General features: G+C 47.4%; 1 protein-coding gene across 11 annotated transcripts in view; it reads right to left on the bottom strand.

Annotated features, from left to right (window-relative positions):
• Positions 1–25,640, bottom strand: part of ADGRB2 (adhesion G protein-coupled receptor B2) — a 163,779-nt gene extending 138,139 nt beyond the window's left edge. For 2 of the 11 annotated variants that reach the window (XM_083751604.1, XM_083751603.1), the window contains exon 1: positions 22,512–22,693. In XM_083751604.1, coding sequence (XP_083607730.1) covers positions 22,512–22,541 — 30 coding nt within the window. In that variant the 5' untranslated portion in view covers positions 22,542–22,693. Of the gene's footprint in view, positions 1–7,429; positions 7,450–22,511; positions 22,700–23,868; positions 24,354–25,363 lie in introns of those variants that run through there. The other 9 variants (XM_083751606.1, XM_083751607.1, XM_083751602.1 and 6 more) reach the window with 9 other exon arrangements.
• Positions 25,641–25,946: the final 306 nt, after the last annotated feature.

The raw sequence follows: 25,946 nt of genomic DNA, 5'->3' as shown, positions 1-25,946 counted from the left end.
TGGTGCAGCCGCTCCGAGACAGGCACGTAAGCCCTCTCTGCATGAACCCGCCAAGGGCTGAAGGCAAGCACCCCTCCATCTTGCTCCCCACAGCATCCCCCTCCTATTAATCCCCCATCAGCTCTCAAAGCCAGAGGCAAACAACTACTGCGAGGCGGAGAGAGATCCCAGCCCAGCGCAGCTTTCAGAAAAAAGGCGACTGTTTTGTTGCGATAATGGAGAGCCGGCTGACGAGAAAGAGCAGGAGGGGGGTGCCAAGGACTAATTTCCTGTTGATATTTTTAAAGCCTCCATTAAAGACTCGGCTGCCCTCCGCAGGGGAAGCTTTCTCCATCACACACACCCTCCCTTGCACCCCCAACAGCTGTGAGCTGCACAGCAAAGCGGCAGGTCAGGTGGGGACATCCTATGAAAGGCCGCTCCCAGGCTTCAGAAGCAGTGGCGGAGCGGATAAGTTCTGAAGTGCAGACCCTCTTTGTGACAACAACACGCACCCCCTCCCAGTCGCTTCTAAGAAACAGAAATCAGAGTTTGAACAGGGCAGAGATGATGGCAGGAGTGTACTAAGCCAGCTTCTTGCTGGCTCTCACCTACACATTTTGCTCAACATCCAGCCTGAGAAAGACCCCTGGTGGACTCAAAAGCTTGCTCACACTTTTGTGATCTTTCGGAAGGTCATAATGGTAGGCATTTGCTAAAATAAAATAGTGGCAGCTTAACTCTTAACCATGCATGCTTACAGCCTGGATAGCTCAGATGATTAGAGCGTGATGCTGGTAACACCAAGGTTGTAGGTTCAATTCGTGTATGGGACAGCTGCATATTCCTGCATTGCAGGGGGTTGGACTAGATGATCCTCAGGGTCCCTTTCAGCTCTACAATTCTATGATTCTATGATACTACGTCACCTATACCTTCCTCCACTTAGATTATTTGGTGGGTTTCTGTCTAAAAAGGCAAAGCTTGCTTATTTGGCAGGCACCCCATGAAAGGACATTACTATTCTTATTAAATTTTATCCCACCTTTCTGCTGAGCAGCACATAGCTGGCCCTTGTCCCAGCTGTGAAATAAAGGGGTGGTGCTTTCACCTGGTCTGCATTGCTGCCATTTCACAGTTAGAGTCATCCAATCCCTTCAGAGTCACCATTTCATAGAAAAAGTCAGTCCTGGGCAAAAACTGAGACTGCCTCCCCCAGGGAGACTGCCTCCTCCACCCTTCAACGAGGATGCCTTGCAAGTGTGAAAAGTCATCAAAATGATAAACGCTACTATGAACAATTAGGGATGTCAAATAATTCCAATGCAAGTGAAAACAAGAGTGAAAATTGGGGATGGCCATTTATTTGTCCCATGTCCAGAATGGAAATTAATCCAGCAAGTATGATCAGTATATGCTGCAGTTGCTGCTTTGCTTTGGCAAATGAAGCATAATTAAAATAATAGAATTGTAGAGTTGGAAGGGACCCAAGGGTCATCTAGTCCAACCCCCTGCAATGCAGGAATCTCAGCTAAAGCATCCATGGCAGACGGCCATCCAACCTTTGCTTTAAAACCTTCAAAGAAGTCCACCACCTTCTGATTGATGGTGTTTCCCCTCCATTTGTACTGCTTTTCCTTTGCTATGAAATGAATGGCCTTTGACTTGAAATGCTGTGGAATAACATACGGATAATGTAATTATGCAAATTCTGCCATAGAAGACAGCAAGATGAAGCCAAATTGCAGCAGAACAGAAACAGCACTGCCCATGACGCAGATGGATGGAATGGAGATCAATGCCTTCCTATATTACCACAACTGAAAATTTCCTATCTCCTCACATTGCCTTGAGGCATTGCAGTGGAGTTGCACTCCATTCACACATTCAGCCATGAGTCGTCAAGGGATGATAAATTCGGTGGTTGATATACCTTTGTGGGCCAAGCCTCCCATCCAGAGAATGCCGTGCTTTGTCTTTAAAAAATGGAACTCCATTCACACATTCAGCTGCCAGCCACTAAGGGCTGGTGATCGCATGCCATTGGCAACTTCAGCATCAAAGACTGGTTTATGTGAATGGGCCAGCACAGATTATAATGCCACAGAAAGCACTTATAGGCTGCCTCTCAGGCACCCCACTTGCCAATAGGCTGAGTCCACACATTGGCTGTGCAGTCACCAAGTAAGCCAATGAAGCAGAAGGAACATAAGAAGGTGCTTCATACAGAGTCAGGACATCTCACTCAAAGCTGGGGGATCTCTTGTGCCCCCAAGCCATTTCCAGTGGCCTGCCAGCCCCCTACCACATTTCCTTTCAGCGCTAGAATAATAAAATCAATGAAAAGCACCATCTGTGCAGTAGCCAGTGGCTGCTGAAGTGTGTGGGGTGGAATCCCCTCCCCTCGCCTTCCCCAAGACCATCGAAGTGGAAGTCATTGGTGGCAGAGGCGAACTCCAAGTAGCAGCTGAGCTACTGCGCTCCAGTCTTCCCTGAGTGCTTGGTTATTGTCCTTGGTGCTCAGGAAACATCCGAGCAGATGGGGGTGCTGAGGTGGAAGTAGGCGGCCAAGCGCTCTGCTTTCTCCTAAGCGTGCTCAGCAATCACTACTGTCGCTTGAGAATCACTGGAGCGCTCAACTGCGTGCTTTCCCCTGTGGAGGAGAGGAAGAGGGGCCTCCTCTCCTGGCTATCTCCTACCCTACAGCTGAAGAGAGAGCTGTGTGAGAAGGAGAGAGAGAGAGAGAGAGAGAGAGAGAGAGAGAGAGAGAGAGAGAGAAGGAGGCGACCATGCCACCACTGACAAACAGTTAGCCAAGAGTGAACCCTCAATGAGAAACGGTCCACCACCCTGATCCAGCTCAACATAGTCAACACTGAACCCAGAGGTCATCTACATGCAAAGCATGTCCCCTCCAGCCCTTTCCTAAAGCAGACATTAAGATGGTATTTTGTTTTACTGCAGAGGAATTTCCCTTGTGTTGCTCAGCATTGTCTGCAACTCTGCATTGAACACAAGTGGCTCTGCAGGACCTCAGAAGAGGGTCTTTCTTGGCCCTCCCAGGTGATGGAACCTGAGACCTTCTGCATGCAGTCTGACCCTTCTCCACATGCCTGCTTCAGAAGAGTCCTAACAGGTAAAAACATCCATACCTGAATGGCTTTCACCATGAGATTTCTGTCCAGATCATGGTCAGAATTGGCAAGAGGAGATGCATCACACTTTCCCAATTCTGGTGCTTTCCATATGTTTTGGACTACAGTTCTCATGGTGGCTGGGGCAGATGGAAGTTGTAGTCCAAAGCATCTGCGAAGCACCAAGTTGGTGAGGACAGACATGCAAGAAGCTTCTGGCTGGCTCTGAAGCAGGAGGCAGGAGCAAACTCATAACAAAAGGAACAAAACAAAAGCTGAAGGTGCAAAAGCAATTGGGAACGTTAACTGCTTTCAATACGGCAGCGGTCCTGTGAATTCTTTAAATTCAAAAAGTCAAAGAAAGCACTCATTAATTGTTTCTTCAAAGTCTGCAGCACAGCGCCCCCTTGTGTCACACTGATGCAAGTGATGCTGCCTCACCTTACCAGTTAAGTTCGTGTGTGTGTGTGTGTGTGTGTGTGTGTGTGTGTGTGTGTGCAGCGTCACCTGCCCTCACGAACTCTAGCAGTAAAGTACTTCTTCTTGGTACAGGTGGACCCACAGAAGTAGCTGACTCCCCATTGCATTCTCAGGGTGGGCACTGCAAAACAGAGGTACTTTGCCCCTGCTTGAAAGGGTAGATACAACCCAAATGTTAGAGCTGCCCAGAAGCCTTCAGATGAATTGTGTTTGACTTGTAAAAACTGTTTTACTCTTCCACTGAAATTCCTCAAATGTGACATCCAAGAAGGCAAGGCAAGTTTCTCCTAAACTGGCAAAATTCAGTGGGCAAGTGAGAGAAAGTCCATTTGGTTCCCCTTTTAATGAAAGTTGGCCTAAAATGCAGCTACCCTCTGAAATTCACACTTCTCCAGATCTTGCAAAGAGAGAATATTGCAAAAAGTGTGAATTTTAGGCAATATTGCATACAAAAATTAGAAGAAAAGTGGCCTAAAGTGTTGACAACTTGTTTGAAGATTATGTGAGGAACTGAACCAAAGACTGGAAAAACAAGAAAATGAAGGAAAATGAAATTGACAGATCCATCCGTTCTTAATCCAGGCACGTGCAAAAACACTGGAGAAACAGAGCTAGTCTCATCAAAACCTGTCTATGAACCTGGCTCTATGAAAAATTACAGAATTAGATGAGCTTTACTTCCTTCAAAACCCATAAGTGGTTGAGAGAGCAGCAGAGCTGGGGGAGAGGGGATTTCTTTGTTAGCACTTCATCATAAGCAGGGCAGGGACTTTTAAACTATGCTCAGTCATAACTAGCTAATAATTATCTTGAACAGAGAAAATTATCTTGCTACAGATCTGCAGAGCTCTGGTGGTGCCTGATGGTTCCCACCTTCCCAGTGCCCACTAGGACTCCTCCTCCCCAGAGTCTTTCCCACACAATCAAATTAGTAAGAGTGTGGAGAATGAAGGTCATGATTATCCACTGAGGTGGCTTTCAGCCCCCACCAATGCTACGTATGAAAAAGCAACCACAGGAAAAAGCACCTTCAGGAGCCAAAACTAGAAGATGAGGGCCGGAAATCGTGGCCACCCATGGGTGGCTTTCAACAACCGCCTTTCAAGTTTGCAGCTCAAAGAAGCTTCCTGGCCAGCCAGCATAAACAGAATCTGCCCTTTGATCAGTGAGTCAAACATCAATCCTTCCCTTTGAGGGGCTTCAATATTTTAAGGCAAATGTTCAAAGGGGCCTGATTCCCTTTTTTAAACCCAGCAAAATGATATTCCTGCATCCTTGAAGGCAAAATGATATTCCTGCAACCTTCTGCCTTGCTCAAGTAAGCTCAAAAGCACGATGCTAGTACAGTGGTACCTCGGGTTACATACGCTTCAGGTTACATACGCTTCAGGTTACAGACTCCACTAACCCAGAAATAGTGCTTCAGGTTAAGAACTTTGCTTCAGGATGAGAACAGAAATCGTGCTCTGGCGGTGTGGCGGCAGCAGGAGGCCCATTTGGCTAAAGTGGTGCTTCAGGTTAAGAACAGTTTCAGGTTAAGTACAGACATCCGGAACGAATTAAGTACTTAACCCGAGGTACCACTGTAATTAGGTGAAGTAGGGGGGAGGCCATAAAGAGTTCACCTGTCACTGTTTCCAAAACAGCCAGAAAAGCCTGTGCCATCACTGGGGGAGAAATTCGGTTCAGATCACATTTTAAAGCAAAACCATCCAAAACATAACAGAAACACAGCAATCCTTTGAAATCTGCCCTTCTCAGAATTTTTCCATTTTGAGGGCTGTGCTGCCTCTTCTCTGCCCCTGCTGCCCCCTCCCCTTCCTCCCAGGGTGACGATGGCTGCCTCTGAGAGACGTCCTGCCTGATGGAGGACACGGCCAAAGTACAAGCTCATAAACAGACAGTACAAGCCATGCTTTTTACTGGTTCTATTTTTACGAGGAGACGCCGTGAACTGTAACGAGATAATATTCTGTTCTTGGTCACCCTGTTAAGAAATTATCATGGTCGTCCACTTGAGAAACTCGCCCTAGGCGCCCACTGGGATGATCAGCACGAAAGCACAAGTCGGGGGAGGGGGGCAGAGGGGGAGTAAAGGAGGAAGGGTTGCCTGAAATGTTTCCAAATGATTAAAAAGCCACTTTGCAAAAGGAGCTCCTGCTGTGCGAAAGGCGGGGCAAGAGTAATTCCCATAAGCAGCTGCAGAAGAATTTGCTGCATCCCAAAGTTAGACCTGGAAAAGGCTGTGCCTTTCTGCACACCTGAGTCAAATGCTCACTGATGCTCCAGGGGCCTGCTTCCTTGGAGAGCGTAAGGAATCATCGAATCAAAGACACAGAAACAGAGAGTTGGAAGGAATCACAAGGGTCATCTAGTCCAACCCCCTGCAATGCAGGAATCTCGGCTAAAGAATCCCTGACAAATGGACATCCAACTTCTGTTTTTTAAAAAAGGTATTCAATCCCACTGTCAGAAAGTTCTTCCTAATGTTTAACTGGAAACAAACAGCTGGGGCAAATGCTGACAAGATCCCATATTGAGACTGCAAGACCCATCACCCTCAGCAGGGAAGCAGCTTTGGCTCTCAGTGCCTGTTATTTGTTTCCTTCACCTCTCCAAGGTTAAGGTAACTGGGTCACCTCAAATCTGCTCAGTCACAAGCATTCAACCATTTCTGCACACACAAGTGTCTACAGTCCTCAGGGTTGCAGGGGAGAGTTTGAAAACCTGCAACAGTGATTTGGGGAAAATCCAGAAGCCAGTGGGTGGCTAGTAATAAATAATAATAACAACAACAACCAAATGAATAAGAGGCTGAGGTTCCCTGAGATATAGATATTTCCTGACCTACTATACCCTGATGGTACTGGGCCCTCCTTGTATTCAGACATTCAATATTTTGCCTTCGGAGCAGGAAAAACTTTTACCACTCAGTTCCTCTGAATACATAAACTACATTTAGGGCAACAGAGCAAAGCAGACTGGATTGTTTGGAACACAGGTGCAAAATGCAATTTTTGAAGACTCATGTTTAAAGAGAACACAAGTACTGGTTGTACAGATGGATTTCATGTACTTTTAGTGTTTTAAATTTGGTGTTTGGGTTTTGTTTTTGTTTGTTTTTTTGCTTTGTTTTGGGTGCACCACCTCAATATTTTTGCATGGAAAGAAAAGAAAAGAAAAGAAAAGAAAAGACACCAGGGGAAAGATGCTATCCTACCTTATCCCTTGCTGAATCGTTCTTTTTCTACTAGTAGTGATTTAAAAGAAAACTGCTGGGGTGCATTTAAAAATATGATTCCCCGCCTGCAGTCTGAAGTGGTACAGTCCATTCTATCCTCCACAGGCCTCTACCACCTCATCCCTTTGCATGCATGAACCCGGCCTAAGCCGCCAAGCAAAGTGTTTTACATGGGCTTTTAATCGCTTAACGGCTGGTTAAGATGCTGTAAGCCGTTTAATGTGCTCTGAGCTTCCCCCGTTGTGAAGTTACCCCAAAGGGAAGATGCAGCAAAGAGGGGATCAGAAGCAGGAGGATTTGCTCATCTGCTTACCCCGCAAGAACCCAGGCAAGTAAAGAAGCGGATGTTCTGCATTGCCAGCCACCTTTGTAAAAACGTTTACGCCAGGAAGAACTGGAAAAGGTAGTGGGAACGGAAGCAGGCATCTGACCGCCATGGGCTTCAAAAGCCTCAATTTCACTTAAAAGACTAAAAAGATCCCAACATTTTTCAGGATTGGTGAGGAAACAAAAGTCATGTCACTTCAACAACGCAGCCCCTTGCACCACAGAGCCTTGCTTATTAATCCAGATTTAGGCATATCCACTCACTTACGTTCAGTTGCTCTTGGTAGTGCAGATCAGCTTCTTTCTATTCTGTGTCAGTTTAGCACATGCTCAGACACAGATGTAGTCCATCTTGTTTCCAACGAACAACCCCTAATATCTAATTTTCCACATGCTCTTCCTCTAAAATATGCAGGGTTTTTTAGACATATTCCCTAAAATATGCATTTTTTTATTCCCTAGAAATTGCACATTGGTACATATGCCTGAATGGAGATTCCTGCATTGCAGGGGGTTGAACTAGATGACCCCAGGATCCCTTCCAACTTTACAATTCTATACATGTTTTCCCACCAAACCTGCACCACAGATTTTGGAGAAATAGGTTCCAATCTGCATGTAAGCCAGCCCATGAGGTCAGAGTGCTTTAAGGCAAAGGCGGAGAACCGCTGGCACTCCAGATGTTAGGCAGCTGCTTTGTGATGAATCAGACCATCCAGCTCAGTATTGTCTACACAGACTGACAGCAGCTCTCCAGGGTTTCAGGGAGAAATCTTTAACAGGTCTACCAGGAGATGCCTCCTTCTGCATGCAAGGCAGTTGCTCTACCACTGAGCTACAACCCTTCCTCTTGGAACTCCAATTCCCATGAGCCCCAGTCAACACAGCCAATACTGTAATGGTTAGGGATGATGCGAGCTGAAGCCCAACAACACCATCTGGGATGGCGCTGCTAGTTCCCCCCCCCCGCCCCCGCTCTAAAATACAGTGGTACCTCGGGTTAAGAACTTAATTCGTTCTGGAGGTCCGTTCTTAACCTGAAACTGTTCTTAACCTGAGGTACCACTTTAGCTAATGGGGCCTCCCGCTGCCACCGCACCGCCAGAGCATGATTTCTGTTCTTGTCCTGAAGCAAAGTTCTTAACCTGAAGCACTATTTCTGGGTTAGCGGAGCCTGTAACCTGAAGCATCTGTAACCTAAAGCGTCTGTAACTTGAGGTACCACTGTACAAACTGACAAAACTCTTCCTCCCTCCCTAGTAGCACCAGACAGTTGCATCGCAAGCAGCAGGAGAACTGAGCACCGGGAGACAGTGATGCCCCTCGCTGCCTTTTCCGCAGCCCCAATCCAGTCATTTACCAGGCAGAGGGGAGCCTGTGAAGTCTTTTTCCGCAGCCAAGAGAGGCCGGCGCAGTTATAAGACAATTAGCCTTTGTTTAGAATGTTCATTATCTCACTCAGCAGCAGCCGGCAAGGGGGGGGGGTGAGAATAAGGGAGCGCTCTGCTGCAGAAAAGCTGGCCCACTGCAATCCAGCTTCCCCATCTCATAATCCCAAAGCCAAGCTGCAGATGCCTCCCCAGTTGGGTGGCGGAACCCAGGATTCCTCTGCACAGCCTCCAGGAAAGAGCTATTGGCGGGCCTATCCCACCGACCAGACATTTTCCATCGTGCCAAAAGGCATATTGTTCAATAAAATATTAACTTAGTTCAGGTGCTATCATCCTGGCTGTGCTGGCTTGAGAGCACCAGGTTGGCAATGGGGAATAGCGTGGTGTAGTGGCCTGAAGCAGAGGAAAGGAACCTGCTGCTCTGGAAATGGAGCTGGATTCTATCTCCCACCATCCATGATCATTGGCCAGGCTGGCTAAGACTGATGGGAGATGAACTCCATCAACCTTTTAGAGTATTGGACTCAGATCAGGAAAGCACAGCTCAGTTCTCCATACAGCTATAAAATTCATTAGGCGAGCCTGGGCCAGTCACCATCTGTCAGTCTAACCCACCTCACAAGGCAATTGTGGTGATAAAAATGGTAGGAGGGAACTGTGTTTTCTGCCATGAGTTCCTTGGAGGAGGAGGATCAAAAATAATACAGCAATGTTAACAGATGCAGCTTTTAAAAAGAAGGCTTGGAGGAATTAATGAAAGATGGGTCAAGTCAAAGGCTTTTAACCATAGCAGCTGAACTGAGCCTCTACTTAGGGAGGCAGACTACAAAATGATTAGATGCTGGGAATAAATGGTGTCAGGAGTGTAGCAGAAGTCAGGAGTGTAGCCACCACCTCTTTGTGAGCTTCCAAGGGACTCTTGCTGACCAGCACTAGAAAGCATGTTTTGGCATTATCCAGTTGTTGATGTTTTTAAGGTATTTTTGAAGCTGTTGAATTGGGATGGATCAGCCATCCGGCAAGTTCTGCATTGGCTGGGGATGATGGGAGTTGTTGTCCAAAAAAATTGGAAGGCACCAGGTTGGTGAAAGCTGCTTTAGGGTGTGTTGGGTGCTTAGCTGGGTTCTTCAACGTGCTGTGCTGCTGTTGCCTCCTTCAGGGCAATGTGTTTTTCAAATGTGGAGCTCTCTCCTTGGGGCCCTCTCATGGTCCCCTGAGGAGTCTGTGGATCAGACGTTGGCATTTAGCAGCAGAGATGCCTTCTCAGGTGAGGCTCCTGTGCCCACAGACCTGCACAGGATGGACCAAGAAGTAGATCCAGCTTATCCTTGGAGTTGCAGCTGCCAGAGGACTCTGGCTTCATGGAGTCCTGGTCTGGGGCCACAACACAACTGCTGTTGCTGGATTCCCCTCTGTGGGTGATGTTTTCAGGAAAGGACTGTATGTTTTGCAGAGAAAAAAAGGAGAGTCCCATGTTTTGGCTTTGTGGAAAAGGACATCCCCACAATTTTTACCTTGAAAGCAGAATTTAAGCTCCGTAATACGGCTCCTCCTCTGCTCTTCCATCAGAAGACAGATTTCTTCAAAAGGGTATAGATGTTTTCCTGATAACATCATAGTAGCAACAGGAAGATAGGGCAATTCCTCAAAGACCTGATTATAATTCAGAGAGACTTCACAGAATTTCAATTAAGGGCAGAAAAGAAAGAAAAGAGAAAAGAAAAGCCAGACAAAGCTTCTCATTCCCCAAAGCTAGAAGTGACTGAATGACTTCTGTGAGGGTGTCTCACAGAAGAAAGGAAGGAGCAGCATCAGCTTGGAGGGCAGAGGACAAGAGAGGCAGGCAGAGATTCTGCAGTGCTACGTCAATCTCACCCACACACATTGCGGAGTAAAATGCAATACCCACATGAATTACAGTTCTGTGCCATCTTCTAAGAATGGTCATGGTAAAGACCAGCCTGTCACCATTTTGAGTAATCCATAGGGCCACACAGACCCAAGTTCGCTCATTTGTGGCCAGGGAGTTGGGACAAAGCATTCACAAAGCTTTTGATTCCTGGTCACCTGGGAGACAAAATGTATTTATCGTGGGAGACCAAGCAAGGAGCTATCTAGAAGCCAGGTCTGTCTATATCAGGCACAAGGAAGCTACACTCCTGACTTCTGTGGGATCAGCAAGGAATTGTCGTACCTCCTGAGCAGCAACAAGACCTATCAGCAACTAAGCCTGGTCACTGCTGTCAAATTCAGCTGGATCCAAACCATGGTCTACAATGTTCACCAGGAAGTTTTTAAGACCCCTGGACCTCTTGACTACGGCTGCAGTGAAAAGTGCATAGCAAAAGAGTCAAAATCCTCCTTTCATTCCTTGTGAAGATGCACTAAATTTACAAGACACGCTGGATCACACTGGAGGAGGCATTATACCTGGATGGCCAGCTGGCAACTCCACCCAGGAGTGCTTTTTGGCCAGCTGAAGCTGTTGAGCTAGCTGCACTCATCCATCTTGACCATAGGAACACAAGCCTCCACAGTTACATCCAGGGTGGATGACTGAAACACATTCTCCATGGAAAACCCTCAAAAAGCATCAGCTGTTCCAGTATGCAGATGCAAGGATGTTGGTGATCGCACATGTGTTGCACTAATTCTGCAACAGCTGCCTTGGTGGTTATCCATCTGTTTCAGTGCACAGTTCAAAGTGTTGTTGAGTACCTTTAAAGCTGTACATGGCTTAGATGTAGTATACCTTAAGGCAAGGGCACTAAACCTTGAGCTTGGTGGCTCCACCGTGACCCCACCAATTTCAGTGACCATAGGGGGAAATGAAGTAATTGGGAAGAGTGCAGTGCACTAATTGATGGACCTGCCATCCACTCTCTCCCTGGTCATCAGACTGACTGTTTGATGAAAAGAGAAGGGACAATAACTCCTCCTCCTCCTCAGTTGATCTGCACTTCTTCCTAACATCTTTGGATGTCCCTTTGGGGCTGTTACTATCAAAGTGCAACTGCTCTAGATTCTGAAGTGAGTCTTCCCACCAAGGGAACCTGCACAACTTAAAGAGTATTTGGAAGACACCTGTATGCCCTGGTGGTTAGCAGACTAGAAGCAGGATGTGTTTCCTTTTTTAAGATGATGTGGCCTTACATCATTTTCAGGCTTTGGACTCATTTTTCAGGCCATCCTTAATAGTTTTGCCTCTCTTCTTCCCACAGATGCGAAGAAGAGATGTCCTCACCACCACATTCACTCCTTGTGTTTGGGAAATCTCCATTTTTGCTTTCCACGCTTCAGACTCTGTCTCTCTCTCTCTCTCTCTCAGTGATGCCAAAGCAGCCTAACCGACAGTTAGAAGGGGCCCTTGGCCAACCTCTGTCTGCTCTCGTTGGGGCTAATTGTTGTTAGCAAATGATGCTCCTTTGGGATTTTACTAGACCTCTGGGGCCATTTCTAGCCAAAGTATGCAATAGCTATTGGAGGCAGGGGAGGCATGAGCACAGCGAGATTTTGGTCTAATTTGGCAGTATGCCAGCCCCCTGTTTGCTTGCAAAACTTGAACCTTAGCAGAATAGTATCTGCCTCAAACACAGAGGTATGAGAATTGCAAATTCTGGGCAAAATTCTCCATTTGAAGTTTGGAAGCCAGCTCAAGCCCCAAGAAAGGAGCCAAGAAAGTTGTAGAGCACACTAATACCTCCCTCAAGCAATGAGACATCACAATGAAATTTGGAACTCATAATCCTGTTTTGCATTCAGACATCGGCTTGACACTTGCACCCAATTTCAAAGAAAAAATATGGATTCTCATGACACTGAAACAGGTCGTGCCTTCAGAGAGGAGCTGCAGCTGCTGTGCTCCTCTCTGGTCCCTTCTGCTCCCTGGCCACACTGAGCTAAGCCACACTTTGGCTTAGCAGGTCATCTGAATCCAGGCTTAGGGCTGAGCTCTTCCCTTCTTAACCAAGCCAAGGAGGTCTGGGGAGGAGCAAAGTGGCTGGGATCTCCTCTTTGAGAGCCCCAGTGCTTGCCTGGTAAATGGCAGGCCTTAAACTGAAGAATGGTTTCACAGGAGGCTGCACAAGGGAGACAATCCCAGCAAACTGGCATTCATGTTGCATGCAATGAAAGCTGTCCAGAGTACAGCCCACTGTTGAGGGAGGTTGGTGGGGGAAGGAGAGGGGTTTGCCCAGAAGTGCCTACAGAACATCCCACTGGGCTGGGAGCCAGGGGAAGGCTCCTTTTCTCCCTTCCTGGCCCGCTGCCACTCTCCATTCCAAGGAGCCTGAATGCATCTTTGGCACAATTCACCAAGCTGATGTCGTTAACAGCGATGCTTTTTGCCAATCGCTGGATCAGAGTCGCTATCACTGGCAGCCAGGCGGCCCTTTTTGGGAATTTATTTTACCTTAACTGTCATTAAAAAAAAAATTTTCAAAGGTCTTCCAAATGCGAGTTTGAGTTTAAAAGCTGCTCCAAGATTAAGGATTATTCCCTGCCAGAGAACACTCTGTGCCTGCCTTATAGCCTTGAGTGATTTACAGGACTGCCCATGCCTGGTGGGAGGGGGAGGGAGGAGAGAGAGAGGGAGAGAGAGAGTGAGTGGTGAGATCAGGGAGAGCACTGGGACTAGAGTTGGGGGCAACAGCAGCAACAGAAACATTGAACATCGGTAGTGGCGCCCTCCCTGTGGAATGCCCTCCCACCAGATGTCAAAGAGAACAACAACTACCAGACTTTTAGAAGACATCTGAAGGCAGCCCTGTTTAGGGAAGCTTTTAATGTTTGATGTATTACAGTATTTTAATATTTTTTTGGAAGCCGCCCAGAGTGGCTGGGGAAGCCCAGCCAGATGGGCGGGGTATAAATAATACATTATTATTATTATTATTATTATTATTATTATTATTATTAATTTATTTAAAAAGTGTTTCACCTTACTATACTACTACCCTTACAACCACCCTGCAAGGTAGGCGGGCACTGTTAGTCTCACAGTGCAGACAGATATGGGGCTGACCATTCTAAGACACCCCAGAGAGTTCCTGGAAGAGGCAAAAATCTGAACATGGAATGGACCTCCCAATTCATGCATCAGTCTTTCCACCACTAAGCTAATCCAATGGAATACTGTAATATCCTTTGCTTTGCACCAGTATAAGAGCTGCTGTGACTTGCTTTGCCCCAAGGCACATCTAGCTCAACATTGAACCTTCATAAGTACTACTCCACATGCAGCCATCCTAATAAGGGAACACCTGGATTTAGAGCCTCCTTTTCCCTGTGACCCCAATTTGCAATTAGTTTACACCTCACCTTTCCTGCTATGAACTCAGGTAGATGTAGACTCTTCTCCCTGCCACCCCCATTTTATCTTCATAACAGTCCTGTGAGGTATGTTTAGGCTGAGAGACAGTGACTGGCCTGTGGTCACCCTGGGAGCTCCCTGTCTGAGTGAGGATTTGAACCCTGGACTCCCAGGTCCTAGTCTGACACTCTTCTATACCACATGAACAATTGCAAGAATGGTTTAACAACACACAGGTACATGAGCTGGATCCAGATCAGCTACCTGGCAGAGTAGAGTACAAACTGTGGGGGGCAGGTGATCAGGTCCTATTTTGGGGCTTCCGATTGGGGCATTTGGTTGACCACTATGAGAACAGGAGGGTGGACAAGATGGACCACTGGACTGATCCAGCAGGCTCTGTTTGTGTTCTTAGGAGTAGCAGAAGGGGGCTAAACATTTTCTGTTCCCTGCTGTTGCCCTGATCTGGAGCAGACACATACACAGAGAGACAAACACAGAATTGCTATTTGCACTGGAAAGAAACCTCCCAGCACACCTCCCAGCACATCAGTGGGAGCCTTATTTGGAGATGCAGAAGGGCTGACCTGGATCGAGGCTGCAGCAGGAGGCAAATGGCCCTGGGATACCCAATGGAGGAGTGGACATTAGCAGTAGAACCACGCCAAGAGGTTTTTAGGATCCGCTTACACTGAGTCGACCTTCCTTCCTCCTCTCCTTGCCACATGACCAGTTTTGCACCTGTGACAATCACAGGCAACTCTGGCTTTGTAACTTTGAGAAGCAAAGCACAACCCCGATTTCAGCACAGAACAAAGAAGTGTGTACTGGAAGTTTGAGAAATGTTAACGTAGCATACTCTCCTTAGCTTAGTCTGGGTGCTGGCATTGTAAAGCAGGGAAGAACAGAAAGCAGAACTTGGTTAAGAATGTAAGAGGAGCCCTGCTGTTGAATCAGGCCAATGACACACCTAGTCCACTAGGCTGGGCTCCCAGTGGCCAACCAGACGCCTGTGGGAAACCCAAAGGCAGGACCCACACACAAGAGCCCTCTGCCCTCCTGTGGCTTCCAGCAACTGGTATTCAAAAGCATTGCTGCCTCCAGCCATGGAAGCAGAGCTGTCATGGCTAGTAGCCATTGGTAGCCTTTTCTTCCACGAACAGCCTTCACCAACCTGGTGCCCTCCAGATGTTTATCTGGAGAGCAGCAGCTTGGTGAAAGCCGCTGTAAATCAATGACTACATACAATGGCAAAATCCATGCCCTATTAGGATTGTGTTGCCTGTTCTCTTCCTTTCTCTCTGCCACAGATCCCCTCTTCGTATGTTTCTTATCTGCTGTATTTTGTGTGAGGGGCGGTGGTGGCAGGGGGAGTCCCATGTGATCCGCAGTTGCTGCAGTCTGTCTCCAGACTGGGGTGGGTGGGGGAAGTACCACTCCACTAGCTGTCACGTCTGGCAGTCATGAAGAGGCCCAATCCGAGCGCATTTCTCTAATTTGTTTTTAAAGGCAGTTGAGGCAATGGCCACTCCCAGCATCCCATAGCAATTAATTTCACTGGCTATTTATATGGAGTTCCTTCTCTTCATTTTTTTAAGCTTGCTGCTGTGCTATTTTCACAGATGGGCCCCCGTTTTGCTATGCGGAGGGGATGTAGAAGGGCCTTCACTGCACTGGTGCTCTCCAGGTGCATTCTTCTGGCTGGGGCTGAGGGGAGTTGTATTTCAATAGTGTTAAAATAGGATTGGACAAATATGGAGTTAGATGGGCCAGTGGCCTGATTCAGTATAAGGCAGTTTCCTGTGTTCCTTGGCGCTGCAGTATCACTATGATGCTACTGTGAACAGGGATGGTTTCCCTCAAAGAATCCTGGGATCTGTAGTTTGTTCCAGATGCTGAGAGTTACTGTATTAGGAGACCCCCGCTCCTCTCTCAGAGCTACAGTTCTCAGAGTGGTTTAGTAATAAATCCCTTTACACAAGGAACTTTGGGGGGTTGTAGCTCTTTGAGGGGAAATAGAGGGGATCTACTGACAGCTCTCAGCACCCTTAACAAACTCCCTGTGGGGAGCCATGATGGTTTAATGTGGTATCATAGGTATCATTTAATGTGGTATCATTAAATGTGAGGTGTGGATGTGGCCAGGTCTTAGGTGGGAAGGGAGCCCCCTAGACTGCAGTTCCAGCCTGAAGAAAGTCAACTGACATCCTGCTTGAATATAGTCAGCTGACTCTGCAAGCCAATCAGGAAGCACCAGGCCCTTGCAACCAACCCAGCTCATCCCTCTTAAGCATCCTGTTACCCACTCAGCAGCAGCTGCTGTTTCCTGACTGTTGCATTCAATTGTGAGCCCTCCCTGCCTGCCTTTCAAATTCTGCCCCTCCAACCATCTATTTCTCCTGGGAAGTCAACCCCCGCCTTGCCTCTAGGGATGTAAGGAAACCTTCTCCTCTGTTTCGTTCTGCATTCATCACACAAAGCACTGTGTGCTTTCTGCTGCACTTCGTCTTCTGCCAAAAATGACATTGTTTGTTTCATTATGATGGCAGTGATGGCTACCAACTCAGGTGGCTTTAAAAGAGGACTGGGCAGATTCAAGTTGAAGAAGGCTATCAGTGCCTGATAGCCACAATGGCTACACTCTGTGTCTACAGCTGGATGCAGAAATGCTTCTGAATCTCAGTTGCTGGGATCCACAGGAGAGGAAAGTGCTTATGTGCTCAGGTCTTGCTTGCAGGCCTTCCACATGAGAATAGGACTAGAGAGGCCATTGGCCTAATCCAACAGGCTCTTCTCATGCTGTTATTGTCCACTGTAGCAAAATTATGTAATTCATCACATCACTTAAAGTAAATTACATTGCCATTATATCATTACACCCCATTCATTTCAATGCAAAGGAATCACTCTGCAAATTGGGATGGGGGGAGGACATAATCAATTACATAACATGTGCAGACTGAAAACAACAGCACCAAATACCAATCCTTGAGGCCTGATGACTGTTGCCCTCACACTCTTCTTGTGGCCACAGCTGGAATGTCCCCAGCCTAAACTGGACCATTGGTCTGATCTACTAAGGCAGTCCTTGGGCTCTTAAGACAATGAGTATTTTTATGTCTCTCTCTCTGCTCCTTGTCTAATCACTAATCTCTCCTTGCCTCTCCTTTTCTTATCTTCTCAATCTTGACTTTTATTAGTCAAATCCTGCAAACCTCAAGAGAACAGACTGCTTTGCTCTGCAAGATCTGCTTCTGAGATAGGAGCTGACAGGAGACCCAGATACTTGCTACAATCAAGAGATGCTGACTCTCCTGGGCAGTGGACAGCACTTCCAAGAAAGGCTTCTCTAATGATAGAAGGAGCTGCATCCTGCCAAGCCAGACCAATGGCCTGCTGGTGTCATCCAGCAATGCTGACCCACATTGGCAATAGCCCTCAAACCCAGTCTTTACGGCTGCTTCAGATCCCTGATGCCTCATGGGGTGCAGCTTAATTGGATGGTGTGATGAGCATAATGCAAACCTCCAGAAAAGGAACCAAGTCCCCTGTGGATGAAAAAGACTGGTCTCCAGGCAACCACACTGGAAAACCATGCCAAAGCTGTGTTTCCATTTTGGGGTAAAAAAGAGTTAAACCTATAACATTCTTTGCAGTAGGCTCTGCGTGTAATATATTGTCAGGTATTAAACCGTCTTAAATCACAAAATGGCCTGGTTAGCACATAACACAAAGACAGAGTTTGTCTAGGCAAACTGTGGCTTGCTTGAACATGAGCTAGAATCTAGATCGTCCGACAGCCCAAATTAGTGTAAGGCAGCTCCCCATGTTCCTAGCTGGACTTTCTCACAATCTCCCTGAAAGTGAAAAGGGACCACAGAGGTCTATGAGAAAGCGGGATACCTGCCCTAGTTACAGCATTGGATCATTGACCTTCACTATGACAAACAGGCTTGCCCTAACATTGGGTAATACTCAACTAAGTTTTACTCAGGGCAGATCTATTTAAATTAATGGGTCTAACTCAGAAGGTAGTGAACTCTCCTTCTTTGGAGGTTTGTAAACAGAGGTTGGATGGCCATCTGTCAGGGTTTCTTTAGCTGTGATTCCTGCAGTGTATGGGGTTGGACTAGATGATCCTTGGGGTCCCTTACAACTCTATGATTCTATGAACTCATAGCATGAAATTAGCATTTTCTAATTTCAATGGACCTACTCTAACTTAACATGGCTTCTATCTCTGTTGACAACCAAAATTAAGAAAAGGACAGGTTCCTGCACAGCAGTCACAAAGTTCTCTTATATCACTCAACCCTCTAATAGTCCAAAGATTCCAACCCCCCCCCCAGAAGAAACCTATGGGTCACTCCCACCCTGGTTGGGGAACCAGCCTGAGGTTTCCCAACCCGGGTGGAAGTGACCCATAGGTCCTTCAGGTCTCTTTATCTGGCCAACAGGACTCTCCCCAAGCCATGGTTCTCCTTCTGAGGCTATATCCTTTCCCAGGCCTACCCCTGCAAGTGCAGTTCTGCAGCTGGAAAATCTCTTTGCTTGCTTGGATAGGTGGAAAGATGGGGTGGGGTGGAAGCCTCTGACTTTTTGTGTGTGGCTGGAATGCAGCTGACTACAACAGTGGGAGATGCCTACCCATTGCCCCACCTACTACTTCCTCTGGCCCTGCCTACCCCGGCATGTGACCCCCTGTCTGAAAAAGGTTCCCCAAGTGTAGATCCAACCACAGCCTTACAAACATCTCTGCACAAGGGGCTTCTTTTACAAAAGGGGTTAAGAACAGACAGATCAGTCTATTTCTGGTCTCTGTTCATTCTGCAGGTGCACATTAATTTGTGCTCCCACATTAATTTGTGATTTTTAAAAAAGTATTTTATCTCAATGAATGCATTTCTAAATGTATTTTATTCAAAACTAATTTTTTTAAATAATCGTGACATGTTTTTTGAGCAGAGAACTCCACTGCAAAATTCACAAGTGCAAAATCCAAAGTATAAGTACGTTCTAATCTATGTATTTATCTGGGAGTTGCAAATTGGGTCAGTTTGCTTCAAAATGCACAGCTCCCTTGAGGAAGCAAGAAAACGGGAGTCTTCCAAGGGGCAGGAGGGGAGGAGGGAGCTGTTTTAAGCACAACTTCTCTAACTATGCCATGCGATGTAATTCTGTCATGCAAAACACAGGCGAAGGGACTTGGGAGGAGATGCAAGGAAAAGAGCATTGCAGGATTGCACTGGATTTCAGAGCAATTTCTCCCTGTCCTCCTGGGCAGAAATTAGCTGGCTAGAGTGTCCTTATCAAATGTGACACGTTCCTCGTGCTCTCCCTTGCGCCGTGACAGCTGTCGCATCGGGAGGAATTACAGACTCTGGATGAAACAGAAGCTAAGCACTCTCGCCGAATTACAACTGGATTTCCTGAGTTGATCTTCAAGGGAGGGGCAGCCACAGATGAATGGCCATGCTGGCTGGGGGCTGATAGGAGCTGATCTGGAGGGCACCAGGTTGGGCACAGCTGCAGTAGGAGTTTGGAGACTGTTTCTTATCCTGTCCAGATATCTCCTGTTCTCAGAATTCACAAAATAAAGTCCTAGTCCCTTCCAGTGGTCTGTCTCTTGCTCTGCATGCAGATATTTCTGAGTTCAATCCCTGATGTGGTCTGAAGTGGAGAACTACAAAAGGCTTCCCTCTCCTTAAGACCCTGGAAAACCACTGCCAGCTAGAATAGACGGCAGCATAAGCAGCTTCAGACATTCATCAGTTATGAGTTCTGCTGAAAGCCTGCAGCCAAAGAGTTGGCCATTGGTTGAATGTGAATGGGCCCTTTTATCTTCACCTCTCCACCTCCTGGCTGAGTGAACCTTGTTCCACTGGATAGGTCTTCAAAGCTTCCTTCTTAGAATGCTCAGTTTCTTAGGCAGACTTCTTTCTCTTTTTCCACTCTAGTATGCCCTGCCCCTTCTCCATCATCAGAGCAGCTCAGTCGAATGGCAGCCTGCTTTGTGCTCTTCTGTGATACTCCGGCATCTCAGCCAATCACTGGCAACGATTTCGTGGCCACCACCAAACCTTTTAGCATATTCCAGTGAAGGTGATGAATGTCCAAATTCAGCTCCTTAAAATACAACCCCCCCCCCCCCCACCACTGGAACTTGTCACTTTACTGGGAACGCAGAAGCAACAGCCCACTTAAACACTCCACATTTAGCATGATGGCACCCCAGTCCCCCAGTCCCCCACTCTGCCACAGAAGCTGCTCCATGCACTACCCTTGGTTCCATTTCTCGCTTGCAGCTCCATCCCACAGATGGAAAGACCCTGTGATGACAGATCTGCCTGGGGCCCAACCAGCACTGTCTCCACCGCCATCTGGGGTTAGAGGTTCCATTCACAGCTGTACACTAGAGATGCCCGTTCCGCAACTTCACAATTTCTGCCTTCTTGTGCCTGAATGAGATGCCAAATGGGGCCATCTCAAGAGCGTGTCGCAGAGAGCAAAGCGTTAAGCAGTGGACTAGAAAGGCAAAAGGGGTCACTCAGTGAGAGACATATTTCTAGAGCAGCAGAGGGGGCTGCCATCACTGGCCCTTTCCTGTAAGTGAAGATGCTGCCAATCTCATGGCCAGCTGAGACCAGGACTAAATAAAACCCATCAACCCTCTCCAAGCTGGCTTTCTTGCTGAGTAGGGTGGGGAACACATCCGGTCAACTTGAGGCCCACTTGAGGCCTCCAATCTGCAAAGCTCTCCACAGAGCTGTACAGCAAGAGGGGTGCAAGGATTTCCTAGCTCTGCCTGTCCCCAAGCTGATGCTTTGGACTCCAGCTCTCACCAGCCCTAAGTAGTCATGCTGTGCTGCGGTTGATAGGTGCTGCAATCTAAAACATCTGGAGGGCACCAGATTGGGGGAGGCTGTCCCAGATGGACACACACACACACACACACACACACACACACAATTAATCTCTCCTAGATTGATTGACACAATCCAGATTCTAATGCATCTAAAGGAAGGAGAGCAAGGCAGGCAACTGTACAGAGCAGAGAAATCCTAGCAGTGGTTCATTTCTAGAAAGAGAGAGGCTGATGGGGGTGGGTTTGAGCTTGCATGTAAAATGTGTGATGCATCCTGGAGACCCATGCTTCCCAAACCAAATTTGGGGAGCCTTGCTGCTGTTACTTGGCCATAGGCACTCTGCACATACTCTGGTTATTTGACAGCCTCCAGCCCTGAAGTTCAAACAAGCTCTGGAGCAGAGTCCCAGCTCAAAGCAGTTCAAGAAACTGAGGCAAGGTGCTTTACCTTCCTGGAAAAGGTAAAGAACAGCCCCAGAATCACTAACTAATCTGATGTGGCAGGAAAAAAGAAAATCATTCCCACCTGTAAATCCATAGCATCAAACAATGAGCAAAGGGAAGTAGGTAAACCTACTCACTGCAGATGAGTGACTATTTTATAAGTCTGGCTTAAGAATCTCAGTGATGAGGCAAGTAAACGAACCAGCTCCATAAGGTCTTGTAGCATGCCATGCCAAAAAACGTTTGATATAATACACACAGAGATTTCTCTGCAATCCAGAAATCACGTTTAGGCTGTAATTCAAAACACATTTACTAATGAACATGCCCCATGAACAGCAAGGGGCATGCTTCTCACTAAACATATATTGATTTATGTAACAATATGATCATAAAACATCCTGCAAAACACACACACACAACCACCCAAAACCATAGCACTTAAGCCTGGGCTCAAATTCTTAGCACACTTACTAGAATGTGAGAGCTGTTGGATTCCATAGAACCTACTTCTAGGAAAGCCTACCTAAGATTTAATTGTAAGATTTAAAAAAAAAATAGTATTCTCTACACTGAACAACACTTGAGAATATCTGTAGCACATTTGAGCATGCAAAATGCTCCATGTCTATCTGGGTAATCCTTCCAATGATGCTGTAAGGCAGGTCAGGATTAATATCACCCTCATATGGTTGAGAAGGAGATGAAGCTAAGAGCATAGTCCCCCCACACACACACACACATACACACACAACCCTGCAACCCTCCTGGCAAGTATATCTTCACTGAGGTGTGGGGAGGGGACCAGGAGGACCTCTTGGCTGCCTTACAACAAATGAGATCCTTGATCCTTCTGGCTCTGGAAACTTCAACCAGCAGCAACATTCCAGAGCTTCAGGCAGGGCTCTATCCCAGCCACACCTGGAGATGCTGCTGGGGACTGAACATAGGTCCTTCTGCATGCAAAGCATTTGCTCTGCTCCTCGAACACAGGAAGCTGCCTTATACTGAGTCAGACCATTGGTCTACCTAGCTCAGTATCGCTGACTGGCAGGGGATCCCCACTAGGGCTTAGGCAGGAGTCTCTCCCAGCCCTGCCTGGAGTTGCCATTGGGGACTGAACCTGGAAGCTTCTGCCTGCAGAGCAGGTGCTCCACCTTCCCCAACTCCTAGTGTCTTGCGCTCTGAACCAAACAGAAAAACTGCCCCACTGTTCCATATGCACCCATTAAATAAATAGGGTTTGAAGGGATCACTAGTCTCTAAAGCCGGGACGAGGAACCTGTGGCCCTACAGATGCCACTGGACTACAGCTCCCATCATCCTTGAAGATGCTCACCGGGGCTGATGGAAGTTGGGAGTCTGACATCGTTTGATGGGCAGCCACATGTTCAACACCCCTGTTCTATGGTCCGCAGGAGCTGAAGCCGCCCTTCGTGTCACAGAAGTGTTCCCAGAAATTGCAACAAAATCTGTCCCTCTGAATGCAGTGAGGCGAGTGCATAGAGGAACGGAGCAGAATGTTAACCAACGGTGCAAATGAGGGAAGGGAAGGGGAAAAACAAGGCAGATGCAAAGAAGTGACTCATCTCACTACACCTCCCCACCAGCATCTAAATGCACATTTTCACTCCCTGTCATGTTACACACACATCCTCTTATTCATCGCTCCAAAAAGAATAATGTCAGACTAGCGTCTATAGCAAAAGCTGCTGCAGGTATTTGAATCCAGCCATCACAAAATACTTTATATTGAGACCAGCCTTCAACCTGGTGCTCCCCTCCATATGTTTTGGCTGAGGCTGATAAGAATCATAGTCCAAAACATCTAGCAATGACCAGGCTGGCAAAAGTTGATTTAGATCTATGAAGATATTTAGTTCACACACTAGAAGGGTTAGGAGCAAGTAACCCACATTTTTTATTAAAATATAGACGGAACAGCATGCCCTAAGTGTTCTCTCTCTGACCACAGCTGCTGAAAGACGGTACAAAGAGATAATAAAATAAAGCTCAGATTCTGACTTTGGCGAATCTCCAGGGAAAATTCTGTGCTCCGGAGCTATTTGGAAGGCCTCACTGCCACACTCTTAAGACACTGCCTGAGAACATGGATGGCACAACTTACAAAGGTGCAGAGGTCAGTGAGACATGGGTTGTAAGAATAGAAAATATGTAGGCATGTTGCATTTTACCTCTTGAGAGTTTTACGCCAAGCGATAGCTGGCATGTTTACAAGCCAACCTACAATCAGTGGTAACTCAATGCAACACAAGCAAACAAGAATCTATCGGGAAATAAACTTCAACCCTGCTCCTAGCACCCATAACACAATTTTATTTTAAGATACAACTCAAGAGTCAAAACCCAGCGTCTATGGCATCAAGTGGAAATGGGGTTGTATACATGAGCTATCCAGCTGTCACCACCACTGATAGAATATGCCTGTACCCCAAAACACAAGCCTTTTTAATGGTGTTGGTTCACACATGCACATGTCAGTCATGAGAAAGCAAGGGATTACATACATGTGAGAACCAATCATCATTACCAGGAAAAAGAGTGTGCGTTTTAGACAGAAGGGCACTCTGGCCACCAAGTGTCATTTCTTCCTTCTCCTAGAGTGGGCGCCAGAAAACACTTCTGAACAGAATCACCCACCTTGTAAAAGAAAAAGAAAAAAAGGGCAGTATTACTTTTTTAAAAAACGGGAGTTGGAAGTGAAGCTTCCCTAATGAATCCCGTTTCCTTCTTCGCCTCGCCTTCTGTCATCGACCTTCTCTCTTCAAAGCAGAAGCCTTTCCGTATTCTGGATCTGTTCCTTTTGGGGAAGGGAGGCGGGTGGAGAGTCCTGCATCCTGTTGCCACCCCCCAAAAAAGAAACACTGCGGCTTGCAAGCCAAAGCAATTAAACTGCCGGAGCCGCCGAATCCAATTGCAATTTAGCCAGCTAACGAGACACTCTGTTGCCTTCCGCCGAGGGAAAGAGAATTTTTTCTCCTTCTTTCTTCTTCCTGGCATTAGGTAATGCAACACCAAACGACCACCGATTTTCTCTTCCTCTCCCCCCGCCCCCCGCCGATGCACAGAGACCTCTCCAAAATTTGCAGGCGATGATTCAGATCGGACCCATTTCAGATGCAAACGATGTTGGGAAGTTGCATGCACGAAAGAAAGGAATCCGCTGGGAAAATCTCCTTCCCTCCTTCCCTCCCCCCCCCCCCCCTGGCTCTTTTGCATCAATAAATCCACATACGCATTAAAAAAACTAAAAAAAACCACCTAAAAGCCTCGAATTAGACGTAGCCGATTTACGCTGATTCGCTTTCATGGCGTTAAAAGCTAGCTGCAAAAAGCAGCCGGGGGGGGGGGCGGACAGCTGAATTTGGCGGGGAGGAGGGGAGGGAAGAGAACCTTTCGCGTGAATGCAGCAGCAGAAGGAAGAAGAACCGGACACTTGTATCTTTCGCCTCCCCGGCCAAAGACGAGAGCGAGAAACACATACAAAAAGATATTTATTCTCTCGCCTCTGCCACCCCCACGCCGCCGCAATCTGCCACTATAAATATCAGTCTAAAAAACTTCCAAACCAACTCATCCGTGGGGGGGTGGGGGGGAGTCGTTCTCATTTGCAATCATCATCATCATCATTAGAAAAGCTACCTTTTTATAGTTTATTTATTTAAATGTGCAAGCTCTAAAAAGCAGGAGCAAACTTGCTACCTTAGGCGGAGGGAGAAAATTTTGCGGTGGGGGAGGGCAGGTTGCGATTAGTAGTTGTGCCATTTTGCGAGCGGCGTTCACAAGCGGGGCAATTAGGAATAACAGTAAAATAAAGATACTAATAATTAATTGGCGTTCCATGCCATCAATTTGAAAGAGGAGGAATCGGGATGGAATCCGGTGGGGGGGAGGGGGGAGATAAGAGAGGAGCAGGAAGGTGCTGGATGGAAAGAGGGGGTGAAAAGAGAACTCATCCTGCAATCAATCGCAACCAACTTTACTCCGGAGCCCGGCGGCGGCGGCGGCTTCTCCGCGGGCACTTGATGGGCAAGGCAGGTGGGAGCGATGGCGCGGCGGGGAGCGCCGTTTGCTGGCATTCCGACGAGCGGCTAACGCGTGGCGACCAAGCTCGCCTTTGCCCCCTCTCTCCGTTCCTTCCATCCTCGGACAAAGCCCCGTGCTCCTTACCTGATCTTTGTTCAGCAGGACTTTAAGATCTTCCACGATGAAGCAGCCAGAGAGCTGAAGTTTGCCATCCCTTGCGTTGGGGGTGATTCATTTATATTATTATTTTTAATAAAAGAAAGAAAGAAAGAAAATGATGGGGCGCAAATGCAAGGAAGATTCATTTAAAAAGGCTCCTTTTAACTTGCACTGCGGATGAACCCCGTAGTTGATACAAAAAATGAAAAAGTCTCCACCTTCTTCCAAAAAAAGAAGAAAGAAAATTCTACTCCCTCGGTGCGAAAATTCTACTCCCTCCCTACTCCCTCGGTGCGTCACTTGAACTATTGCACAAGCGTTTCCCAGATCTGGTGGCGGCGGCGGCGGCAGCGGTTGGGCTGCTGCTGCTGCAGACGACGGACCCTTGCGGAGCAAACGCAGCCAGCGGCTCGCATCCTTCCTCCCTCTGGCAGGCGGGCGGGCAGGCAGGCGGGCAGGCACGCGCGCCTGGGCCCGGGGCTGCCGGGCGCCGCCGCCGCTGATCCTCTTGCCTCGCCTCTCCTTGCAACAGCAGCAGCAGCAGCAGCAGCAGCAACAGCAGCAGCAG

This window comes from Podarcis gaigeae (assembly GCF_964106915.1).
Source record: "Podarcis gaigeae genome assembly, chromosome: 8".
In the NCBI taxonomy this organism is placed as follows: Eukaryota; Metazoa; Chordata; class Lepidosauria; order Squamata; family Lacertidae; genus Podarcis; species Podarcis gaigeae.
This window is presented reverse-complemented; position numbering and strand designations above follow the sequence as displayed.